Source organism: Pantherophis guttatus, chromosome 10, assembly GCF_059756535.1.
Source record: "Pantherophis guttatus breed Tessera chromosome 10, ASM5975653v1, whole genome shotgun sequence".
Classification (NCBI taxonomy): domain Eukaryota; kingdom Metazoa; phylum Chordata; class Lepidosauria; order Squamata; family Colubridae; genus Pantherophis; species Pantherophis guttatus.
This window is the reverse complement of record NC_142072.1, coordinates 25122431-25145765: the sequence shown is the minus strand read 5'-3', so window position 1 is coordinate 25145765 and position 23335 is coordinate 25122431. Positions and strand designations below refer to the sequence as shown.

The 23335-nt window shown below is 43.2% G+C and overlaps 1 protein-coding gene across 8 annotated transcripts in view; it reads left to right on the top strand.

The window, feature by feature from the left end:
- The window catches only part of ADGRB2 (adhesion G protein-coupled receptor B2), a 313970-nt gene that overhangs the window by 279072 nt on the left and 11563 nt on the right, over positions 1-23335 (top strand). For 6 of the 8 annotated variants that reach the window (XM_034413346.3, XM_060691413.2, XM_034413343.3 and 3 more), the window contains 5 exons: positions 5920-6091; positions 9527-9622; positions 11918-11957; positions 13212-13876; positions 19664-19699. In XM_034413346.3, coding sequence (XP_034269237.2) covers positions 5920-6091; positions 9527-9622; positions 11918-11957; positions 13212-13876; positions 19664-19699 — 1009 coding nt within the window. Of the gene's footprint in view, positions 1-5919; positions 6092-9526; positions 9623-11917; positions 11958-13211; positions 13877-19663; positions 19700-23335 lie in introns of those variants that run through there. The other 2 variants (XM_034413344.3, XM_034413347.3) reach the window with 2 other exon arrangements.

Here is a 23335-nt window from a genome sequence, read left to right as displayed (position 1 = left end):
TTCTGGACACGTTCAATTGTATTAATGTCTGATATGCAGTGCAGGTTCCAGACAGGTGAGCTGTATTCAAGAATTTGTCTAGCAAATGTTTTGTATGCTCTGATTAGTAGTGTGATATTACCGGAGAAGAAGCTACGTAAGATTAGGTTTACAACTCTTAATGCCTTTTTGGCAATGTTGTTACAATGGGCTTTGGCACTTAGATCATTAGATATGAATACTCCAAGGTCCTTGACAGAGTGAGGGTTATCTACAAGGTTGTGTCCACTCAGCATGTATTTTGTGTTCTGGTTCTTTTTGCCAAATTTGAACCTTTCCCTTATTTTCAGAAACATATTGTAATAAGGCTGGGAGTGATGTGTTTACTGAAGATTTGTAACCTAAGAGAAAGAAACTGACAGGTGGAGTTGTGAAGCAGACCAGCCTTCCAAAGGGTGACTTCTGCTGGTCTCCAAAACAGAAAGCCCAAACACAGACCTTGGGATCATCTGGTGTTGCCTCATCCTAGGCAAAGTGTTTCTAACTATTATTTGTTTTTGCAATGGTCAGATTTGTACTTATCTTTATATAGATATTCATATTTATCAAAAGAACATTACAAATTCAAATGAGCAAAATTAAAGGCTTAAAGTATGACAGGAACAATAGGCACGTTAGTACACTTACTCTCTCCCCCGGAAGGACCTCTTAAGTATGGGGTGAGGTCCACTAAAGTTAAGTTGGAATTAAAACTAGGAAAGCTAGTGACTGAGACAACTGAATGAGGTAAAATGTTCCAGACTTTGACAATTCTGTTACAAAAATTGAATTTTTTTACAATCGAGTTTGGAATGGTTTACATTAAGTTTCAAACAATTATTTGCATGCATTATGTTACAACTGAAACTAAAAAACTCATTTACCAGTAAAACATTCCCATGTACAATTTTGTATGCAATGCCTAAGTCTAACTACAAACGTTGCAGTTCTAAGTTATCCAAACCAAAAATTTTAGGTCTATTAGCGTAAAGTATTCTACTGTGGACAGGAGAGTGCAAAACGTTTCTTGTAAAATACTCCTGAACTCACACAATTCTTTTAATGTATGAATCTTGTCTGTGGTTGGAGAGGTTTATTTGCAAACTCTCATGGATAAGGTGGAAACATCCCCCAGATGTTCTGCTGCAGAAAAAGAAGTTTTGTTCCTGCTGATCCTTTCTGCAAGCTAAGCCATTTCCTTCTCAGGGAAAGAGGGGAGGGAGGGGCAGGGAAAGTGGGAGGACAACGGTTAAATTGGATTTCATCAGAGCTCACACTGAGCACTTGAAAAGCCTCCAGCATAATGAACACTCCAAAATCCAAATCTATTTAGTTATGCAGTGTGAGGAAAAGAAACAGACGATGAGCAGCATCTCTGAAATCAGCACTTCCCATACAAAGCATCCTGGTTGTCTGGACCAATGTCAGAGGACTTAGACTGCACAAGTGGGCTGGGTCACATGGCAGAAAAAGCACCTTCGCCACCAGCCAGGACTGTGAATGTGATACGTCTCACCTGCGCTTTTTGCAATACAGGTAGTCCTCAATGTACAACCAAACTCTGGATGAGAATTTCCATTGCTAAGCATGGTGGGACGCGGTGGCTCAGTGGCTAAGATGCTGAGCTTGTCGATCGAAAGGTCAGCGGTTCAGCGGTTCGAATCCTTAGTGCCGCGTAATGGGGTGAGCTCCCGTTTCTTGTCCCAGCTTCTGCCAACCTAGCAGTTCGAAAGCACGTAAAAAATGCAAGTAGAAAAAATAGGGACCACCTTTGGTGGGAAGGTAACAGTGTTCCGTGTGGCTTTGGCATTGAGTCATGCCGGTCACATGACCACAGAGACGTCTTCGGACAGTGCTGACTCTTCGGCTTTGAAACGGAGATGAGCAGCGCCCCCTAGAGTTGGGAACTACTAGCACATATGTGCCAGGGGAACCTTTACCTTAAGCACGGTGGTTCAATAGTCATACCTGATTTTACCACCGTTTTCACCACAGCTGTTAAGTGAATCACTGCAGTTATTAAGTGACTTAATGCAGTCATTAAATGAAGCCAGCTTCCTCCATTGATTTTGCTTGTGAGAAGCTGGCTGGGAAGGTTGCAAACTCTGCAACCTTCCTAAATCCATGCTGGTTGTCCCACACCCAAATGTTGATCATGTGACCATGGGGATGCTGCGGCAGTCGTAAGTGCAGGTAACAGTTGTAAGTCCATTTTTCATTGCCATTGTGACTTTGTAATATTTGTAAGAAGAGAAGGGAAGGGAAGGGAAGGGAAGGGAAGGGAAGGGAAGGGAAGGGAAGGGAATAGGAGTTGAGTTGAGTTGAGTTGAGTTGAGTTGAGTTGAGTTGAGTTGAGTTGAGTTGAGTTGTGTTGAGTTGAGTTGAGTTGAATTGAATTCTTTATTGGGCAAGTGTGATTGGACACACAAGGAATTTGTCTTTGGTGCATATGCTGTCAGTGTACATGAAAGAAAAGATACATTCGTCAAGAATCATAAGGTACAACACTTAATGATAGTCATAGGGTACAAATAAGCAATCAGGAAACAATAGCAATATAAATCGTAAGGATACCAGCAACATAAATGGAAGGAGATGGGTGATAGGAACGATGAGAAGATTAATAGTAGTGCAGACTTAGTAACTAGTTTGACAGTGTTGAGGGAATTATTTGTTTAGCAGAGTGATGGTGTTGGGGAAAAAACTGTCCTTGTGTCTAGTTGTTCTGGTGTGCAGGGCTCTAAGTCGAAGTCTACTTGTATTCTGTGGACATTCCTGCCCCTGAGCAAAATGCACTGGGCTACCTTCTGCTCCCAACTATTTTGCCTTCAGCATCCAGGGAGCCGGCACGGGATGTTTAAGAAGGGTTTAATTTTTAAAGGTGATTTTTTTTTTTGAAAGCCCTGCTTGCTGAAAAGGCACTTTAGAAGACGTCTGCATGTGTGAATCGCTTGCGCTGGCATTTCTTTTGGCAGGCAGCAGCAAGCTAAAGCAAGTCACCCCAGCAACCCAGGGGCTGGGAAACTCCCCCCCCCATTTCTCTCACAAAGCAACAACTGCTTGTGGCTTTCCAAATTAGCCCTAGCAAACTCCTTGGCCTCCTGTACAGATTGTGATGGCCTGGAGTACAGCTGTGCCCTGCTGGTGGCTCCTTGTTTGTTTTAGCAAAGCTTCTTGCAGGAGACTTTGGTGATGCAATAATCTCAGGCTTTCAGCAGCTCAGATCTCCTTCTCGAAGAAATTGAGAAAATCCTTGGAAGAAAACAAATCTGATTCCCTTTAGCGAACTGGCAATTTGCCTCTTTGAGAACAGCTCGCTTTTCCTTCACCGTGTTTTCTCCAAATCTACATGGCTGGAAACGGCCACTGCGTTTCCTTGCATTTATTTTAACAAGCATTTAACAACCAAGCAAGGACGCTGGAATTAAAAGACAGTTAGAGCTAATTAATCGCATGCATGAACTACTGACTGCTTGCCCCCCCATCTCTCTCTCTCTCTCTCTCTCTCCCTCCCTCCCTCCCTCCCTTGCTTTTAACGCATGCAAAGGACATAGAGAAGAGGATGTAATGCAGCCCATTACATCTGGAGAAAACAATGAATCTTTTTTCAATTCTCGTGGAAAAGATGAAAAGAGTTGAGTGTACAGTTGAGCAGGGACATCAAAAAGGATATTTCTTTTTTTACATTCTTCTCAAATCAACTTCCAACCCATTCCAAAATTGGTCAATCTGGGCAAAATGACTAGGTGTCAACCAGGTGCATTTTAGCGTTTATTGATAGAAGCCCAGTTTCACTGCATGCCTGGCTGAGATATATTGTTCCCATCATCTCAAAAGAAACCTCAGTTGAGCCTTTGCCATTTTGAAGTGCAGGAAAATTTGACAACAGGAACTCAGTGTGAAAATATTCCAGCAATAAGACAGTGGAGGTTTTTTGGGTTTTTGTTTTTAGCCTGGAGCAAGTAGAGGAAAAGGGAGTCATATAAGAGATACATATAAAATCATGCAGGGTGCATTTTGTATTGTAATTCAGGATCCATCTGTTAGAAGGAACCATGTGGGGATTTAGAACCATCTAAATCACACCACGTAGAATTAAATTGTGGCCTTCGGGCCAGGGGTCAGCGAACAAAATTGGGTGGTTGTAAAAGTGGATTGCACAGATTCATGGCCGGTCAGATTATCCATGGCTTTTTAGTGCTTCTAGGATCAGAGATAGCAGAGCTATTATAGACCAATAGTGGGAGCAGCCATCAGATTCTTAGCCATGTTTGTGAACGTTCTGAAGGCAGCTGGTTGACCACTGAGTTGATGCAAGATGTTGATTCAGATGGGATCTTGACCTGATCTAACAAGTTTTATCTTATGTTCCATTGTGTAGAACAAGGAATGAAGAGTTCCTTTGTAACTTCCTAGTCATGTCTGTGTTATTGGTGGTCTTTCTTTTTTTAATGTGGAATTTTTGTTGTTTAGTTGAGTTCTCTGCAGATTTTGTGGAATTGCGTGAAGCTTAGGAAGCAAGCTAATCCTTTGCCCAAAACAAAGTCTAATTCAAGGCAATGAGAGAAGCAGTGAGTTTGTAAGTCATCTCAGATTTGAATAACTTGATCCAAGACAAGGATGCTTGAAGGAAGAAAGTCTTAATGAAGGAAATGAATTGAACGAGAAAGAAGAAGCAGGATCTTGCTGGTGAATTCTTTCCTGCAAGAACCCCTCATGAAACTGGAGAGCTCTCATTTCATACCACTGTTCAACCCCGGAATCCTAAAAATCTGGGTTCATGCAGAGTAGAATCTCACTTTGACTTCAGAGACTGACCATATTTCTCATCCTCAAGCTGTTGCCTCCTGGGTATGTTGAGCTTCTATTCCAATCATCTTCAGTACCATATCCTATAGCCCAGGAATGGCTAACCTTTTTTTCATCCCATGCCAGGAGCGGGGGGTGGGGGGGAGTGTTGCACACATGTCCACACCCATAATTCTATGTGGAAGTTGGCAAACGGGCCATTTCTGGCCTCCAGAGGGCTTCCGGGAGGTGGGGAAGGCTGTTTTCACCCTGCCCAGACTCCTAGAAAGTCTCTGAAGCCTGGGGAGAGAGAAAAATGGGCCTTCTCCACCACCCCCTGAGGCCCTCCGGAGGCAGGAAACAGCCTGTTTCCTTACAGAAGGTCCGGGAGCTGAGCTCGCGTGCCCACCAATATGGCTATGCATGCCACAGGTTCGCCATCACGGATATAGCCTGACTGATTGATCAATTGACCATATCAAGAAACAATAAGGATCAGCCATGCTGAAATAGAATTTTGAAAGATAATATAGTGGGGTCCATGGTGCTTTCTGAGCTTGGTTGTTTTGCAGACCTTGGTTGTTTTGTAGACGTCTTGCGGATATTTCATTATCCACCTACATAACATCATCAATGCTGGAAAGGAGTGGGGTTTGCTCTCTGTTTATATACAAGTAGTTCACCCTGTCAGTTGTTGTAGGAGTGTTCTTGGTGGTTCCTTGATTAGGCTATTCTTTACTGTTAGTCTGGGTTGGTATAATTTTTTGAATGGGGTATTGATTGTTGATAAGATAAAATGAAATGAAATTGAGATAAAATAGTGTGGTGTTATGGATGCCATGTGCCTTAACAGCACCAGGTTGAGATAGGGGAGTGGGAGGTAGACCTGAAGCACCCTGAGCTGTCTTTTAGTGCTTATTCATTCTCCAATGCGAAACTGCTGACCAACATCAGCCTTCCCATTCAAAGTGCTTCAGAGCCTAGCAAAATGGTCCCAAGGCCTGTATCCAGCCAGCCTGTAGGCATTCCCCACTCTTTCCCCAATCCCCAATTTCCTGCAAATGGCTGCTGGGCCTATCCCTCTCACCTTCTCTGCTCCTCCTCCCCTCCTAGGGCATCGCTGTGGAGCTCCTGCGTGGTTCTTCCCCTCCTGGCGCTCACCTGGATGTCGGCTGTACTTGCCATGACTGACCGGCGCTCCATCCTCTTTCAAGTCCTCTTTGCTGTCTTCAACTCCGTTCAGGGCTTCGTCATCATCACCGTCCACTGCTTTCTGCGCAGGGAGGTGGGCATTTAAAGTTGTCAGCTTGCTGGGTGTTCATTGGGCTGGAGGTGCTCCTGGGGTATACTTGAACAGGCCAATCTTGAGAATGGGGATGGGTAGTCCAAATCATTGACAATTCATATAATTTGCCCAAGCCTGTTGTTCAGCCCACTTTCTCAAAACTAAGACCGGTTCCGTGGAGAGAGATGCAGAGGTGGGTTTCAGCAGGTTCTGACCAGTTCTAGAGAACTGGTAGCGGAAATTTTGAGTAGTTCAGAGAACTGGTAGTAAAAATTCTGACTGGCCCTGCCCCCATCTATTCTCTGCCTCCCAAGTCCCAGCTGATCGGGAGGAAATAGGGATTTTGCAGTATCCTTCCCCTGGAGTGGGGAGGGAATGGAGATTTTACAGTATCCTTCCTCTGCCACGCCCACCAAGTCACACCCACCAAGCCATGCCATGCCATGCCATGCCATGGCCACCAAGCCACGCCCACAGAACCGGTAGTAAAAAAATTTGAAACCCACCACTGGAGAGATGGTTCCGCGGACCAGAGGGAGCATGCTTTCGCATGCTGCCTGCATCCGAAGGATGGCTCTTCCCTTGTTTGTACAGCCTAGTTCCTGGCATACCACAGCCCACTGCTGGTCCACAGACTGGGAGTTGGGAACCCGTATCCTACAGAGCAAGAAACATTTCATTATAGTGAAATCAATTGAGCTAAATGCCAGCAGTGTAAAGCCAACACTATCCTAAATTGCATTAACAGAGAAATACAATCAAGATCAAGTGAAGTACTAATACCACTCTATAAAGCCCTAGTAAGACCACACCTAGAGTATTGCATCCAGTTTTGGTCACCAGACTATAAAAAAGAGGTTGAGACTCTAGAAAAAGTGCAGAGGAGAGCAACCAGGATGATTAGGGGACTGGAGACTAAAACATATGAAGAACGGTTACAGGAATTGGGCATGGCTAGTCTAGTGAAGAGAAGGACCAGGGGAGACAACTTAGCAGTCTTCCAATACTTGAGGGGCTGCCCCAGAGAGGAGGAAGGGAGTCAAGCTATTTTCCAAAGCACCTGAAGGCCAGACAAGAAATAATGGATGGAAACTGACCAAGGAGAGATTCAACCTGGAAATGAGGAGGAACTTTCTGACAATGAGAACAATCAACCCATGGAACAGAAGTTGCCTTCGGAAGTTGTGGGAGCTTCACCACTTGAGACTTTCAAGAAAAGATTGGACTGCCATTTGTCAGAAATGGTATAGGAGGTTGGACTAGATAACTTATAAGGTCCCTTCCAACTCCATTAATCTGTCTGCTAAAAAAAATTGGATCAAGTATTTTGGCAAACTCCAGGATGGATCTCCTTTAGCAGTGACCATCACACTGCCCCTGAAAAAGTCCAAGCAAGGAAATCCATCCTGAATGGAAGAATGGGAAGCCAGGGAAAGTGGCCTGTTAGAGTGCAGGACAAGACAGTTGCATGTTGCCCTTGGCCAATTCACAACTTAAATATTTTCTAGGGATTTTACTGAATTCTCTCATTGTATAAAAGAAAATATGACGGCAATTTATCTTCAGTTGAATTCAGCTGAAAGAGGTCCAGTAGAAAACAATGCAGGTGATGGCCCCATCTTTTGCTCAAATTCTCCATCAGTCAGCCCAGTTAATGGCCATCAGGTACATGGAAGAAGGTGGATTCTCCTGTCCTTCAACCTTCTTATACTGTTTTTTCCCTATTTCATCTATTTTGGCTCTGAAGGCTGGAATCCCTTTTCCAATGTCCTGTTTCTCTTAGTGTGAGTCAACTTGTGCAATTCAGTATGTCAGCACTGCAATTCCCAGAATTCCCAAAACAGTATGCCTTAAGATATGTGGACTGCATGCTGGCTGGGGCATTCTGGGAATTGAAGTCAATGCATCTTAAAAGTTACCAAGGTTGAAAAACACTGTCATACAACTTCAGTCCAAGAATGTGATGAGGACAGTGCCTATTGCAACCAGCTGCTCCCCTACTATCCTCATTCCCTAGTCAGAAAGAAGGAACATTGCACAGCTGTAGCCTTGAAAGCAACTTGGTCACTTGGATATGTGACAACTGACACCTGGGTCCTAAGCCAATTTGAAACAATATTGGCATATCAGGGCTTGTTGCCAGAGAGAGTCTGAATTTTTAAAGGAAAAATTAAAAAGGAACTTTTAAAAGAGAAAAATGGATAATAAAGATACAAGATTGCTAATCAGGCTAAGCTCCTAAAGAGACTCCAGGTAAAAGTGGAAGTACTTATGAAAACATGGTTAATATAATATCTGAAGCAGTTGGGAACAAAGCAGGAGCACCCACCTGTTCAAAAATGAGGAACAACAGTGTCAAAATGGGAGGCAAAACTGGGCAGTGGAAGCCCCTCTTTCTTTCCCATGTGTGTTATTCATGTTAAGGGGTGGGGCTTTGAATGCCCCATAGGGCCAGCCATACTGATATCTCTTCCAAACTGCAGGGAAGTTGCTAGCAGATTCTATTTACTTTCCTGGAATTTCCCATGTCCCTTCTGCTAATTCCAGGAGAATCCATGACTAGCCAGCTGTCCTCTAGTTTCCCCCATCCCTTTAGGGTAGATGAAAGCAACACCTTCAGCCCAATTCTTGGATCATTTGGAGAGGGGGGAGAGGGGAGTGAAATGAGGTTTCACTTCTAGAGGCTTATGGATTCTTTTTACCTTACAGAAAAGCCAGTTTTTCCCATAGGGGAAATGGGTGGCTGAAGACATCCATGCCATCCTTGCAATCCCTCTAACCAATAATGGTAGTGCCAAAACTGGTAATGTCATTGATCATTTTCCCTATATTCTTGGAGGTCTAATTAACAAAATTTACCGGGTTAAAAAAACTGGTCCCTTCCCAAACTCAACCAGTGGGAGACCCAGGAGTAGGTTCAGAGGTGGGTTTCAGCAGGTTCTGACCAGTTCTGGAGACCCGGTAGCAGAAATTTTGAGTAGTTCGGAGAACCGGTAGTAAAAATTCTGACTGGCCCCACCCCAATCTATTCTCTGCCTTCCAAGTCCCAGCTGATCAGGAGGAAATGGGGATTTTGCAGTAGTAAAATATTTTGAAACCTACCACTGAGTAGGATCCTTTTGCAGACCCCCACATTCCCTTCATACATTGACTTCTCTGTGTTAGGGCAATAAGACAATTGTCTGGTATCCTGCACAGGTCAACTGGCTGCTTTCTCTTGAACCCAAGACCAAGAAATGTCTTTGCAAGCCATCAACACCCCTTTCCACATCATTTCTTCTTTTCCATAGAAGTTGGACACAGGTTCTATGTAGGGTTAACTTGGGAAATGTGCCCAATTTTATCTTCCAGAACTTAAATATGGAAAATAGGCAGTGGAGGAAGAGCATCGTGTTATCAAGACTTGGGGTCAAATGATCTGTCTGTCTTCTGCAGGTCCAGGATGTGGTGAAATGCCAGATTGGGGTGTGTAAAAGTGACGAAAATGAGAATTCACCAGATTCGTGCAAGAACGGACAAGTCCAGATCATGGTGAGTGAGTGTGGGCTGTGTTGTGAGAAGAGAAGAGACGAAGTAGAACAGCTGTAGATGCACAAAAGGTCAGAGTCTTGCACTACAGGCTGTGGGGTTAAAACAGGATTGTGTACCTTGAAGACCTAGGATTGAGTGTACTCCCCACAAGTTCTTCAGAATGGCCTGATACTTCCAAAAATTACCAAATTTCTTTTAACGAACAGGAAGAGATGACAATATGCTGTTGTAATATCCTATCAATGCATAATTGGGGAATTGTATGAATTGTATTTCATTTTAACTCCATTTAAATGTGGATGAAAACATATGTAGTCTCTCTCATATTCTGTTGAGAGAGAAGTTCCTTGAGGATGGGCTCCAGCATGAGTCCAGAAGCTTGGAAGACTAAAGCTTTGCTCCCAGTGACCCACCCAGATTAGATCCTGCAACCTACGTAGTTGTCCAGCCCCATCAAAGGCTGAGGATGGTCCTTAGGGTGAACAAAAATGGCATATTTTTCTCTTGCAGCCCTTCAAAGCCAGCACTTCTGGCCTTGCTTTGATCTTTCCCTAGTTCTCCCCATACCCACATTTCACCCATGTGAGGACAATGGGCAAACGTGAATGTCTCAGTCTCCCACCAACTCCTGGCATCTCACAGAACCTAGGATGCTAAGCATTAAAGTATGTGGACCTGTAAGAATTGTGTGCTGAAGTGTGAAGCCTTCTACAGACCTTTAACTTACACACATAACTGTGCTGCCAGTTGCATATGTGGAGATTACTGAACATTTCTGTTATGATCAAGCAATTTTCCTAACCTTCAAAGAATTGCAGGTGTGCTCTCTTATTTATACGTGTGCTCTCAAAGGTAGAGCTGACAGCTCTAAAGGGGAAGAGATGACATTTGACTTTGACCTAGACTATGACTGGAGTTCTTTGGTCTTTGTGTGAATTGAGTGAAGCCAGTCGCAATGGTTTACATACTATGATTTATTTCTTAATGCATGTGTAAACCCAGCCAATTTATTAAACAATCTGTTGTCCTAAGTTTTTTATGATGCTTGGTTTTGGCTTAATATTTAGGAGAATATAACCATTGCAAATTTAAAATTATGGATTACAGCTAGGATAATGTGGAAATCCAGACATTTTGAATATAGTCTACAAACCATGATAAAAAAAAGCAATCCCAAATGCAGTATGTGAATCCTGTGAAGAGATAATAAGATCAAATTTACTTGAGAGTAAATTAAGAGGTGCCTGGTCCATAGCACACACTTGTGTGTCTTTTAAAGCCATCATCCGGTTGGCCTTATTTATGAGATAGGCTTTGTCATTTTGGCCAGACACATGTTCATCTTTATGCCAGTTTCGTGCTGATCAGTCATCAAATATTAACTCGGCTATTGGGGGCTCAGCCAAGCACGCATAATATCACCATTTGAACTTGGCTTTCAAAATAGACTAAATACTTAAACACGCAAACGGTGTTCAAAACTTTTCAAGTGGGTTTTGTTCCAATAGGACAGAACTTAAAACAAGTTGCTTATTCCAGTATAGGGACTGACGGGAATTTATCCTAATTCCTTATTTCGTCATTTTTATCCCAGGATTGCACATGGAGATGGGATGGTAATCCATGCTGAGTGTTCCTTATCTCAACAAATTAGCAAGCTAGCAAACAAAGAAGCAGAAGGGCTGCAAAACACATTCATTTGCATTAAATTGTTACTTTGTTTGTTTGTTTATGACATAGGAATTTTTATTAATTTTCTTAAATCATCTCCCTTCTTCAGCTTTGCTGTAGGTTGGGTGGTGAGCAGCTTTCAGTGTTGATAATCAGCCCGCTCGTGCTCTTACATTGAAACGTGATGATCAAAACTTGTTTTGAATTCCTGTTCATTAGAGCAGAATATTCAAAACAACAAAGAAAGGAAATTTTTGTTTGGTTCCAAGCTTTTGGCCAAAACGAATATACAAGGTGCTAGATGAAAAAGCTTCAAACACTCAGAACAGCCATTCCAAACTCAGAATATTTTGTTTACCCTTATTTTTCCTTATCCCCAAAATAATTTAATCAACATGGAAAGTCCAAAATAAGCAATATAACTGAATCTTGTTTGCTGTCCATGATGCATTCATTTCTCCACTCCCTCCTTCTCTTCTCTTCTCTTCTCTTCTCTTCTCTTCTCTTCTCTTCTCTTCTCTTCTCTTCTCTTCTCTTCTCTTCTCTTCTCTTCTCTCCTCCTCTCATCTTTTCTTCTCTTGCCTTCTCTTCTCCCTTTCTCCCCCTCTTCCTGTGTTTTTATAGACAGATTTTGAAAAGGATGTTGACCTGGCGTGTCAGACAGGTGAGGGCCTCTCTCTTCTTTCCTGTGGGAGAAAAAGAGGGTTTGACTGTGGAATGATCTTACTGCATGATGGAGAAAGGACCAGTTTTACTCCCTTCCCCGAGTGTAGAAGAAATTCAAGGTCTTTTAGGATTGCTGAAAGTTAGGAGGTCAGGATTTGATGGGTTTGGACATATGGTGCAAAAAGAAGGAAGTGGGTTGCAAGAGAAGGAAGTTTTCAGTATGAAGCCCGGCCAGATTAAATCTAATGATATGACCAGGTCAGGCTTTGTACTGTACACATGTAGCAGTAATTATTACTATCCAGTCCAATTTCTCTTTCCTTTCCCCATTATCTTCCACACCATTAATTCAGCCTGAAACTAACATCCGTATTATGCTAAAACCAGTTCTATAATTTGTCCATTTTTGTATTCCCCTTCCATTTTATCCCCTTATGTTTAAGATTTCTTTCAAATTTCACTAAGCTGGTTTCCAGCTGACTGTATGGTTGGAAGAATTAGAAGAAGCTACCAAAAAGAGGAATTATTTTCTGTGACCTCCCTCTGCCACTTTTCTGACTGCCCACTCTTTCCCAGTTGGAAAAGATCCCAGCAGAGAGGTCTCTAAGTTGGGGAGTCAAAATCTACAAAATGGAGGATACAACATCACAATGGAAAACTTGCCCCTTTTTGTAGATCTGTAAGTGTGCCTCTCACACAAGATAGAGTACCTCATCTTGCAGATTATTTATTCCGGGAAGGAGGTACTTCATGCAGATGTGATGGTGCAATGAAAGACAAGACAGTCAGGCACAATCCTTGACTCTCCTAAATGTAAGGGTGCTCCAAAGAATTTTACCAAAATTCTCCTATATATATTTTTTGGAAGTTTGAAAGCAAAGTCTTCTTTCGTCAAATAGAATGAGAATTGGTAGAGGGAAGAAGCAGATTTTCCCCCTCCCTTGCTAGCACTCTTAATATTGAACTCAGAAGAACTTAGTAGTTTCCCTGAGCTCCAGGTTTCAGGGTTCTCCACTGCTTCCTTAAACAATCAAATTTCCAGTCTCAGAAAAATCCATTTCTCTGCACCTAGGGCACTGGGACCTAGGTTAGGTATGACAGGCACACTTCTATCTCCACTAGAAAAGTTTAAAAAATAGAAAGAATCCCCATTAAATAATTGCTCCTTCTCCTTCTCCAAACCCCTTGACAAATTGCCAATGCACAGGGAGTTCTGTTTCATAATCTGTCTAACCCTCCTCTCCTCTCCCAGTCCTCTTTAAAGAGGTTAACACATGCAACCCAGCTACCATCACCAGCACATTGTCGCGCATCTCCCTGGACGGTGATGAGGATCCAAAACTCAACACCAGCTCCGAAGGTGGCCTGGGCTTCTCCACCCTCCCTGGGAACATCCCGCCCACTTCCATCCTGGTCCAGATGCCACAAATGACCCACAACGTGGTGAAAGGGCTGAAGGAGCTCAGTGACCCCCCTGCCAAGAAGGACGTCAACGTGGATGTAGCTCGTGGGCCGGTCTACCTGTGCAGTGACAGCAACCTGCGGCAACTGGATTACAGTTGGCTGCATTCGCAGGAGCCTTCCCTTGAGAGCAATTACATGGTGCTTCCCCGGAGGACAGTGAGCCTTAAGCCTTTCACCAGGGAAGAAGGAAAACTCAACATCAAGTTGGATGAACCTCCAGGCCTGCCTCAGGGCCGGCAATCAGTGGAGGCCGAGGCTTACCCCAGCTTTGCCTCTATGGACCACATCAATGTGAACTTGAACCAGCCCTATGGGACAGTCAAGCACCCATACAGCCTTCAATTCAAGCAACATCCCACGGTGCGGCAGATCCTGGCCTCAGAGTTGTCAGAACGAAGCCGCAGCATGCCCCGCACCGTGCCTGGCTCGGCCATGAAAGTGGGCTCCCTGGAGGTAAGAGTCCCTCTGGGTCCACACAAGCTTCTTTGATGTTGAATTAAAGCAACAGCAGCTGATCTCTGGCCTGGGCAGAGCTTCTGGCTCAGGAGTTTGCTTGTGCAAGCATGGGTTCATAAGTGTCCAAGTGGAGGGTAAAGATTAGAGGTAATCCTTGGCTTGTGGTGATAATGGAGCCTGCCCATCACAATCGTTGCTGGGATGGGCAGAACATTGATTGATTGTATGTAAACCCTTTTTGCAGGGGTCATTAAGCAAATGCCTGGTTGTTAAACATGCCAGTGGTTCGCGATGGGTGTGGTTTTGCCAATAATCGGAAGCAAAACCATCACAAAAGGCAATCATATGACTGCTGGATGCTGCGAATGGCCAAAAATTCAGCCCAGTTGCCAAGTGGCTGAACGTCAGTCATGTGACCACAGGGGAGGTGACCATTGGTACTTCAAATCTGGGTGGTATGTAACTTCAAAAGGTTGCTAAGCAACCAGTTGCAGATCAAGGATGACCTGTATCTAACTTAGTGTGGAAGGCTGAAAGGATTGCAGAATCCCGATTAGACTATTCTTTGAGCTGTTAAATACTTCTGCATACCTGCTGAGAGGTAAGTCCAACTGAGTTTAACTAGATTTATTTCTGTTTATGAGCATGTTGAATCGTTGACTTTTGCCTTGTCCTGGGTCCAGGATGAGGAATTACCACAGAAGCATTTTTACTGTGATACCATCATATTTTCCAATGCTTCCTAGCCTTTTTCTGCAACTGATGTAGGATCCAAAGATGGTAGAGGACAGCTGAAGCGTCTTCCTGTTTCCTTCCCTAGATGTTCCATTATCTATGATTTTATCTTGACTTAAGATACTGGGGAGGAAAAGGACTTTAAGCTATTTCTGTTGTAACAAGGAATTGCAGTTTAGAACAATATTACAGCCTTGAAAAAGAACGTTGGCCATTGAAAAGAAAAGAATGACATGTTTGATAGTATTGTCTCCAAAACTATTGTCAGAACCTAGAAAATACATCTCATGGAAAAAAACGTTTCTGATCTAGACATCTCCCAGTGTCATGTTTTCCATGTGCAAAGTTTTTCCATATATTTTATGTAAAGTAGTATAAGTTACAAGAGTTTCTCCTCATCGGTTGCATACGTGGGTTTTGAAAACACTATAAATGCATTTGATGTGCACAGGTGACCATATGAGGAAAGGTGGCGGTTGCAAGATGTAGACCTGCATACAGCAATTCACAAAAAAGGGTGTTTCCATGTATACAAGTTGATATTTGAGACCAAGGGGGCGCTTGCATACAAGGTGGTATGTGCACACATTTGGAATCATTTGTCTAATTAAAAATGCTTTGACTAGACAAAGTTGGACAGGTTCTTTGCACCTCAAATTTACCCTGGGATTGCTAATGGCTTTGTCCCCAAAGGTTCTAGAAGAGTTGTGGTGAAGGTCCAAATTAGTGTTTCTTAAGCTTGGCTATTTTATGCTGTAGACGTGTCAGGCATAATCCTAAAGACGATAGAGTGAAATCCAAATGAATCCAGATCTTTATTTGCTTACCTCTAATAGATAGAATCTTGCCATACTAAAGCTATTACCTGCTAATCTAATACATATACTGTATCCTGGCAGATTCTAGGCCTGTGATGGCGAACCTATGGCATGCGTGCCACAGGTGGCATGTGGAGCCATATCTGTGGGCATGCGAGCATTGCTCTAGCTCAGTGTGCATACACACGCTGGCCATCTGATTTTTGGGCCTTCTGGGCCCACCGGAAGTTGGGAAATGGGGAAAGCCGTTTTTGCCCCCCCCCCGGCTCCTAGAAAGCCCCTGGAATCTGGAGAAAGGGGGAAATGGGCCATTTCCAGCCTCCGGAGGGCCTCCGGATGGGCAGGGAAGGCCGTTTTCGCCCTCCCCAGGCTCCAAGAAAGTCTCTGGAGCTTGGGGAGGGCAAAAAACGTGCCTACCGTGCCTACTGTGCCAAAAGCGGGGGGAGTGCAGGGGACTCATGCGCAGGGGGGCAGGGCGCATTGAATTATGGGTGTGGGCATGCACGCATGCAACACACACCCCCGCACAACCCCCGCTTTTGGCACGCGATGGCAAAAAGGTTAGCCATCACTGTTCTAGGCTATGGCTACCCTGAACCTTTTCCTTCCCCCACCATCCTGTTCAGGACTGTGCTGCCTCTTGTTTTGAGGCCTCTCTGGAATGTATTGCCTCCTCCCTGGGTAACTGCAGTCTTCTTGTTAGAATTCTCTTTCTCCAGTTGCAGATTCCATCACAGGACATGGGAGGACATGGACTCTCAAAATTTCCCAGACAGGTTTTTCTGCCACGGGTAGAAAAGGATTTCACAGATTTATAGACCTCAATTATCCCCGTGGGTTGACCAGCCAAATCTCAATTTGAAAGCTGCAACAAAGGGGAGTCTACCACAATTTCAGCAGCCTGTTCCAGCATGCAGTGCTTTTACTACCCTGACAGTCCGTCTCCCATTCAACCTGAACCTTCTTCCTTTTAATTTCAACCATTCGGCCTTTGTCCTCCTCTCAATTTTGTTGGAGAAAAACCTGACCCTTCTTGCATGTGACAACCTGTTAGCTGCTTAGTCACCATCACAATATTTCCCTTTGGTCTTCCTTTCTGCAAGCTGAACATGGCCAGTGCCTTGAATCAGGGGTGAAATGTAAAATTTGTTACTACCAGTTCTGTGGGCGTGGCTTGGTGGTGGGGGAAATGTGACTGGGTGGGCATGGTCAACTTTTTTTTTTAACTTTTCAAAGCATTTTTTCTAATGCTTTGAAAAGCCTCTGCCAATCAGGCAACTCAGCTGGGATCGTCAGAGACTTTTCAAAGCAATTTTTTTTACCACCTCTCCGGCCAAGAGGTTGCAGAAAAAAATGCTTTGAAAAACCTCTGATGATGCAAAGCTGAGCCACGCGATCATCAGAGATTTTTTTTTTTACTTTTAAAAGCATTTTTTCATCAGAAGAGGTTGTAGAAAAAATGCTTTTAAAAATAATTTAAAAAAGCCTCTGATGATCATGCGGCTCACCTGGGCATGGGGGGTGGGCAGGGATTTTGCTACTGGTTCTCGGAATGACCCACCGCCATCGCTACCGGATCGGGTGATCCAGTCGAAACTGGGAGCATTTCACCCCTGCCTTCAACCCTTCTTTGTCTTCTGGGAGTTCCAGATCACCATGGTGACTGTCCTCTGAGCTTGCTTCAAATTCTCTGTGCCCCTTTTAACAAGGAATGCCCAGAGCTAGAGATGAGCACCCCATGTATGGATTGATCAGTGCAGAGTTACCATAGAGCTGAATGCCATGCTTACTTATCAGGTCTCCAAGAATTGAGAAGAATACAAAGAATGTTATATAGAGCCGAGGTGGCGCAGTGGTTAGAGTGCAGTACTGCAGACTATTTCAGCTGACTGCTAGCTGCAGTTCAGCAGTTCAAATCTCACCAGGCTCAAGGTTGACTCAGCCTTCCATCCTTCCGAGGTGGGTAAAATGAGGAGCCAGATTATTGGGGGCAATATGCTAACTCTGTAAACCCACTTAGAGAGGGCTGTAAAGCACCGTGAAGTAGTATATAAGTCTAAGTGCTATTGTCTCACCATTTTGAACCAGGAGCTTGTAATATAAACCCAAGGTAAGTTTTTAATATGTTCTACTGATTTATGGTTGAGCATGAAGTATCAGCCATTATTCCTGAGTGTTCCTCAGTGCAGGAAGAGCTTGCATGCCTCCCTCTCAGGCCCCAAGGATCATGGAAGACATGTGGGATTACTTCTGAGCAGTTCCCTTGACTCTTCTTCTTCATGAGCAGACAGAAATCTTGCCAAGTTAAAACAACTACAGGTAGTCCTCAACTTACAACAGTACATTTAGCGACCGTTCAAATGTACAATGGCATTGAAAAAGTGACTTATGACCGTTGATCGCCATTGCAACTTCCCCGTGGTCAGGTGATCAATAGTCAGACATTTGGCAACTGACTCATATTTATGACAATTGCAGGGTCCTGGAGTCGTATGATTACCTTTTGCAAACCTCTGACAAGCAAAGTCAACGGAGAGGCTGGATTTGCTTAACAACTGTGTTACTAACTCAACAACGGCAGTGATTCATTTAACAGCTATATCAAGAAAAGTCGTAAAATGGTCTCACGGAGCAACATAAATGTTTGGTTCCATTGTGTTCGTAAGCTGAGGACTACCTGTATTTGCAATCACTATAAATATACCCTGGGAATAATTAGGGAAGAACCTTTAAAATGCTCTTCCATCTGACCAAACTCTCTATGTTTTGCTGCCCCTCCCTCTTGGGAATCCAGACTACATTCCACCACATGAATGCCTCCCAAGATGGTCTTAGCCTTTTTCAACTTCTGCACTAAATCTGATTGGACAATCTTCCCCGGAGTTAAAATGGATTGTTCAACCAATTTGAGCCTGTACCCGTGACTGTGTCTGTTTTCCCTGCAGAAACTGTTGCCTGCAGCAAGTGGTCTGACTTTGAATTCAAGGACAGGCATGTGAAAAGCAGAGCTCGCTCAAGAAGCATAAAAGCAGTCCTTTGCCCATCTATTTCAGAAGGCTTTTCCCTGCATCCTTAGACCACACGGATTCCTAACTTGATTTAATCTGCATTTAATCCTCCACTTTTTCCTCTGATGTTTAGTGAATATGCTGTGAGCTTGCTCCCTCCCCCTTGCTGAAGAGTTTCTCTATTTGGTACTGCCATGGAAGCCACAGCTTTTGCATTTTTATTCTCTCTCTTTTTTTTTTCTTTTTTTTTTTTGAGGAGAAAAAGTAGTCCCTTCAGACAAACCTTGGGGGGAGGGAGCAACAAAACAGCAGCTTCTGAATGGGTTCACAGGAGGGAAGAAGGAAGGTGAGGGTTTTTTGGGGGGTAGAGGTAGGGAAGAGCACCACATTGCCATTGAAGTATGGCAATGGGGCTGAGCTTCAAGTTGGCAGTGGGATCGAGATGAACAGACAAGGAGAAGAAAGGGTCTGCCCTCTGGATTCTATTCTCATGGTCTTGGACTTCAGGAAAGGGTGGCATGAATTATCTTTTCCACTATTATGTGGAAGACACTAAAATGGGAAAGTTGTGCTGAAATGCAATCAACTCCCTATCTTTGCAGTCAAATGCTAAAACTCAACTTCTTCCCTTCCATTTGCTCTTCCAATGTTGGGGTACATTGAAAGAAAGAACTCATCCAAGTGATATGAGCTTCTCAAAACTGGAAGCCATTGAAAAATTGTCATCTAAGAGCCTGTTGGAAGATGCAGCTAGAATAGTAGGGTTTTTTTAGCACAAACAGCTTTGGTAACCCATTTTGTAGCCACAGACAATTGGCTAAAGGAAATGGCCACCAAGCTGCATTAGGGTTGACCAGTGGTGAGATTCAAGTAATTTAACAACCGGTTCTCTGCCCTAATGATTTCTTCCAACAACCAGTTTGCCAAACTGCTCAGAAAGTTAACAACCGGTTCTCCCGAAGTGGTGCGAACCGGCTGAATCCCATCACTGGGGTTGACCCTATTCTCTGCTCCTGTAATGCTTTGGAGATAACTTTCTCCTCCTGCTTCTTCTAAACCCCTTCCCACACTTCCATCTCTCTGTGTTCTGATGATTTCTTGGGTGCCTTCCAACCATCCGCTCTCCAAAACTCTATCTAAGAACTAGACAAAGTAATGAAGGCTTTTCTTTTTTTCCCTCCTCCCCCCTTTGTGGTATGCTTACTTCATGCCTCCCTCCTCAGAGGAAAAGACTACGGTACTCTGACCTGGATTTTGAGGTGAGTGCCCACCTGGTGTATAATTAAGTGAGTTGTGCCCTGTCTAACTGCTGGCCAGACCAGTTGTCTAAATTCTGTAATGATACCCCTGGGATGGGGAGTGTCCAGTTGACTTTGTTCTGATGGGATCTGAATTCGGGGGACAATTGTCTAGGTGGGAGCTCTGTCTTTATATCCTCGGTGTGGAGGATGGGCTGGAGTGGTGGGTGCCCAGAATTGGTGGCACAGTAGTTAGGATGCAGTATTGCAGGCTAATTCTGCCCACAGTCTGGAGTTTGATTCTGAAGGGCTCGAGGTCAACTCAGCCTTTCATCCTTCTGAGGTCAATAAAATGAGGGCCCATATTGTTGGGGACACTGTAAACCACTCAGAAAGTGCTGTAAAGCACTATGGAGTGGTATATAAGTCTAAGTGCTAGTGCTATTGTAAAATATTTATTCCTGTCTAAGATTTAATTATCTCTTGGACAATCATGAGTGTGTCTGAAGTTATCATCAAGCCAATGAGAATTTTATTTCATGGGTAAACCATCACACAGAGAAGTTAGGTATCTAACTTTCCTACTCCAATAGGGAAGGGGATCAATTCAGATAATCAGGCCTGGAGTTTTAGGGAATCTGATGGCTTCTCAGAGGTTCTGGAAGAATTTCCAGAATCAGTGAACTTTTGTAAACCCCTGTTGATTTATTGAATGGAAACAGAATAAGTCACTGATAACAATGATCACAAAGTCCTCTCTCTGGGACAGTGAAGTCGAATATTTTTACTTTTTCAGGAAACCACTAGACTGCAGACACTGTAAGAATCATTCATGCTTATTACTCAGTGGTGAAGGTTGCAGAGAAAGCTTTCTGTGCAATCTCCACTGCATCCTTAAGAAGCTGTCCAGCAGAGCACTTTAAAGTGATTAAGGGTTTGTTGTCATCTGTTTTGGAAAATCTGATGTTGGAACCTTCAGGGATCTGCTGTGACAGATTTGTGAGGCATTTAGAGCATAAAATCACTTGTCTTTATATTATCATGAACTCTGGATTTGACGCAATACATATTAAGATGTTGTGGTTATACCTGGCCAATCTCTATGAGATCACTTTCCATTTCCAAGTCTCAAGGAGACTCAATAAGACTCTTGAGGAACCATATGCCTTCCTAAATCCTGCCCATTATTTGAGGTACCCTAAGGGAGATGACTAGGTAGATCCAGAAAGTGGTGAAGAAATCTTTGTGTGATGGGATACCATTTTTCCAATCAAGGAAAGATGATCTATGTTGCTGCAGACATTCTTAGAGGATGCTGATTATCTAAAAACCTTTTGGCCTGATTTGAAGAGAAAATCATCAAGTATGGTAGATGACTTCCTGTGGAAGAGAGACAGAGGGACTCTCTTCCTCCTAGTTGGTCTTTCAGTGGCTTTTGATAATATCAATTAATATCCTCCTGGAGCATTTCTGAGAGTTGGGATTGGATCCTTAGATTCCAGTGATTCCAGTAGGACTTTCAGGGAAAATTTCAAAGTATTATACTACCTTAGCTATGCTGAGAGATATCCACAATGGTACTTAGCATCTGTACAAAGCCATTGGATGTAGTCATCAATTCGGGGATGAAGTATCATCAATATGCTGATATATGTTGATATCTTCAGAAATTGATAACGATGCCTAACTCACAGGACTCAAAGTGTTTGCAATACAACAAAGAAAACTATATTGAAAAAAATTATGCAGTATTAGCTGTACGTTCCCATGCCTCTGAAACAATTCATCCTTAAAAACCGAATCCAGACGGGATGGAAATCAAGGCTGTGGGGAGAATCCAAAAATTAGGAAATTTGCTTCAACTACAGGGGAGGTAATCCCTCCTGAAAGAGTAGGTATGTTATTTGAGGGTTATCCTAGATTATCACTGTCATTGGAGTCTAAAGAAACTTATCATGTATCAGCTAAACTACTGTATGTCTTGGTGTATAACTACCAAGTCAGGCTACAGGTCTTAACCTTGATGTACAAATGACCAGGACACCTGACAGATTGTTTTGATTGCTAAGATCAACTGGGAAAGTCCTCCATTGGATGCCAAAAACCACAAGCCTCCTCTGAAATGTTCTCCCTCTGGAAGCCCTTGAATTTCAAAATGTAAGGGTGAAAGTGAGCTTGGAGAACATCTAGTCCAACTTCCTGCTCGTAAGGGATACAATTGTAATATCTCCAACTGATGGCCATCAAGAGATTGTATCTGTTAGGCACTTTTTTAAAAGTCTGCTTCTTCCTTAAGGCATTCCTGTTTTGTGATTGTTGTGATTTCATTTTTGTCCTGTTCTTCCGTCACCTTTTAAATTGAATAACTTGTAATGTTTCAGTCTGGTTTTTTTGTATTTTAAATCATTGCAAACTGATTTAAGATCTGTAATTGTGGGTAGCACTGAAATGAAAATAATGGAAACCCCCCTTGCCTGCAGATCTTCTGAAATTTCAGTAAATAATGGGGGGAGGTTTTACAAATGCCTACATATTCTTGCCAATTTACTAATCCCAGAACTCTTGGGGAGGGGGGGAAATTGTGTCAGTGCAACCTGCATAAAACTGTTACAGACTTTGAGGGCAGAATACCCAGGACTCTGCTGTCAGTCTGCTTTTAACTCAATGTCAGTTGGTTAAGAACAGGAATAGGTGAATTTGTCAAGTTTAATTTTGCTCAGATTCTCATTTCTAGATCAGCTGGGGGGCAGCAGGAGGGAAAAGAAGTTAGGACTCTACTTTATAAGGGCCTCTCTTCTAATGCAGAAATGAGCACGTACTGTTTTTCTAATATAAGCTTTCCTTTCCAAATGAGTTCCCTTCCTCTAATAAATTTCAGTTATTATTATTATTATTTTTTGCCAATATAAGCATTTGGGGCTCATTTTCACAAATACCTGCATTTCTTAACATCTGGGTTGGGAAACAGCTTTGCAAAATTCAGAAAAACGTGAATATTAAGAGATGGTTGCATTATAGTTCGTGTCTTGGTTCTGGAAATAAGCATTCAGGAAATCTGGAATAAATGCAAACTAAACAGATTTTTCAGCAAGCCGGGGAAAAAAGAGCAGCATCCTTCACCTTCAGCTCAGGGCTCAATTTTATTTATTTTCTTAAACCGCACCCATCTTGTTTCTTCTCTCCCCCACTTTTCATCCCTGCAATTGCACTGAGCTGTGGAAAAAACATTTGTGACCACATTTCTGGATTGATGCAGGGCAGAATGAGCTCTTTGTCTCAACTCCCATTAGCAAAATTACAAATTACAAGTCAACCTAAATGCAAAACCTTCAAAACCAGGAACAGCAAGAGTGGGGTTGATTCCCAGATACATTCCTCGGTAATCAAGTAAATGACTAAGACATCCTTTCCCTGAATACTTCCTAGTCTAGCCTGACTTTGAATGTCTCTGGGAATCAGGCAGGCCTTTGCACTGTTCCAGTTGTAGCATCTCAACTCAACTGGACAAAGTAAAATGTTTATGCATGCAAATTCTATGCAACCTTCTTACCATTCCAGATTGCCCTGATAAAATCAGGCCCAAGGACTAAGAAAGACACGTGAAGTCGCTTTAGAGTAGTTTCCATTATTGTTCTTTACCTATAGACAGAATCTTAC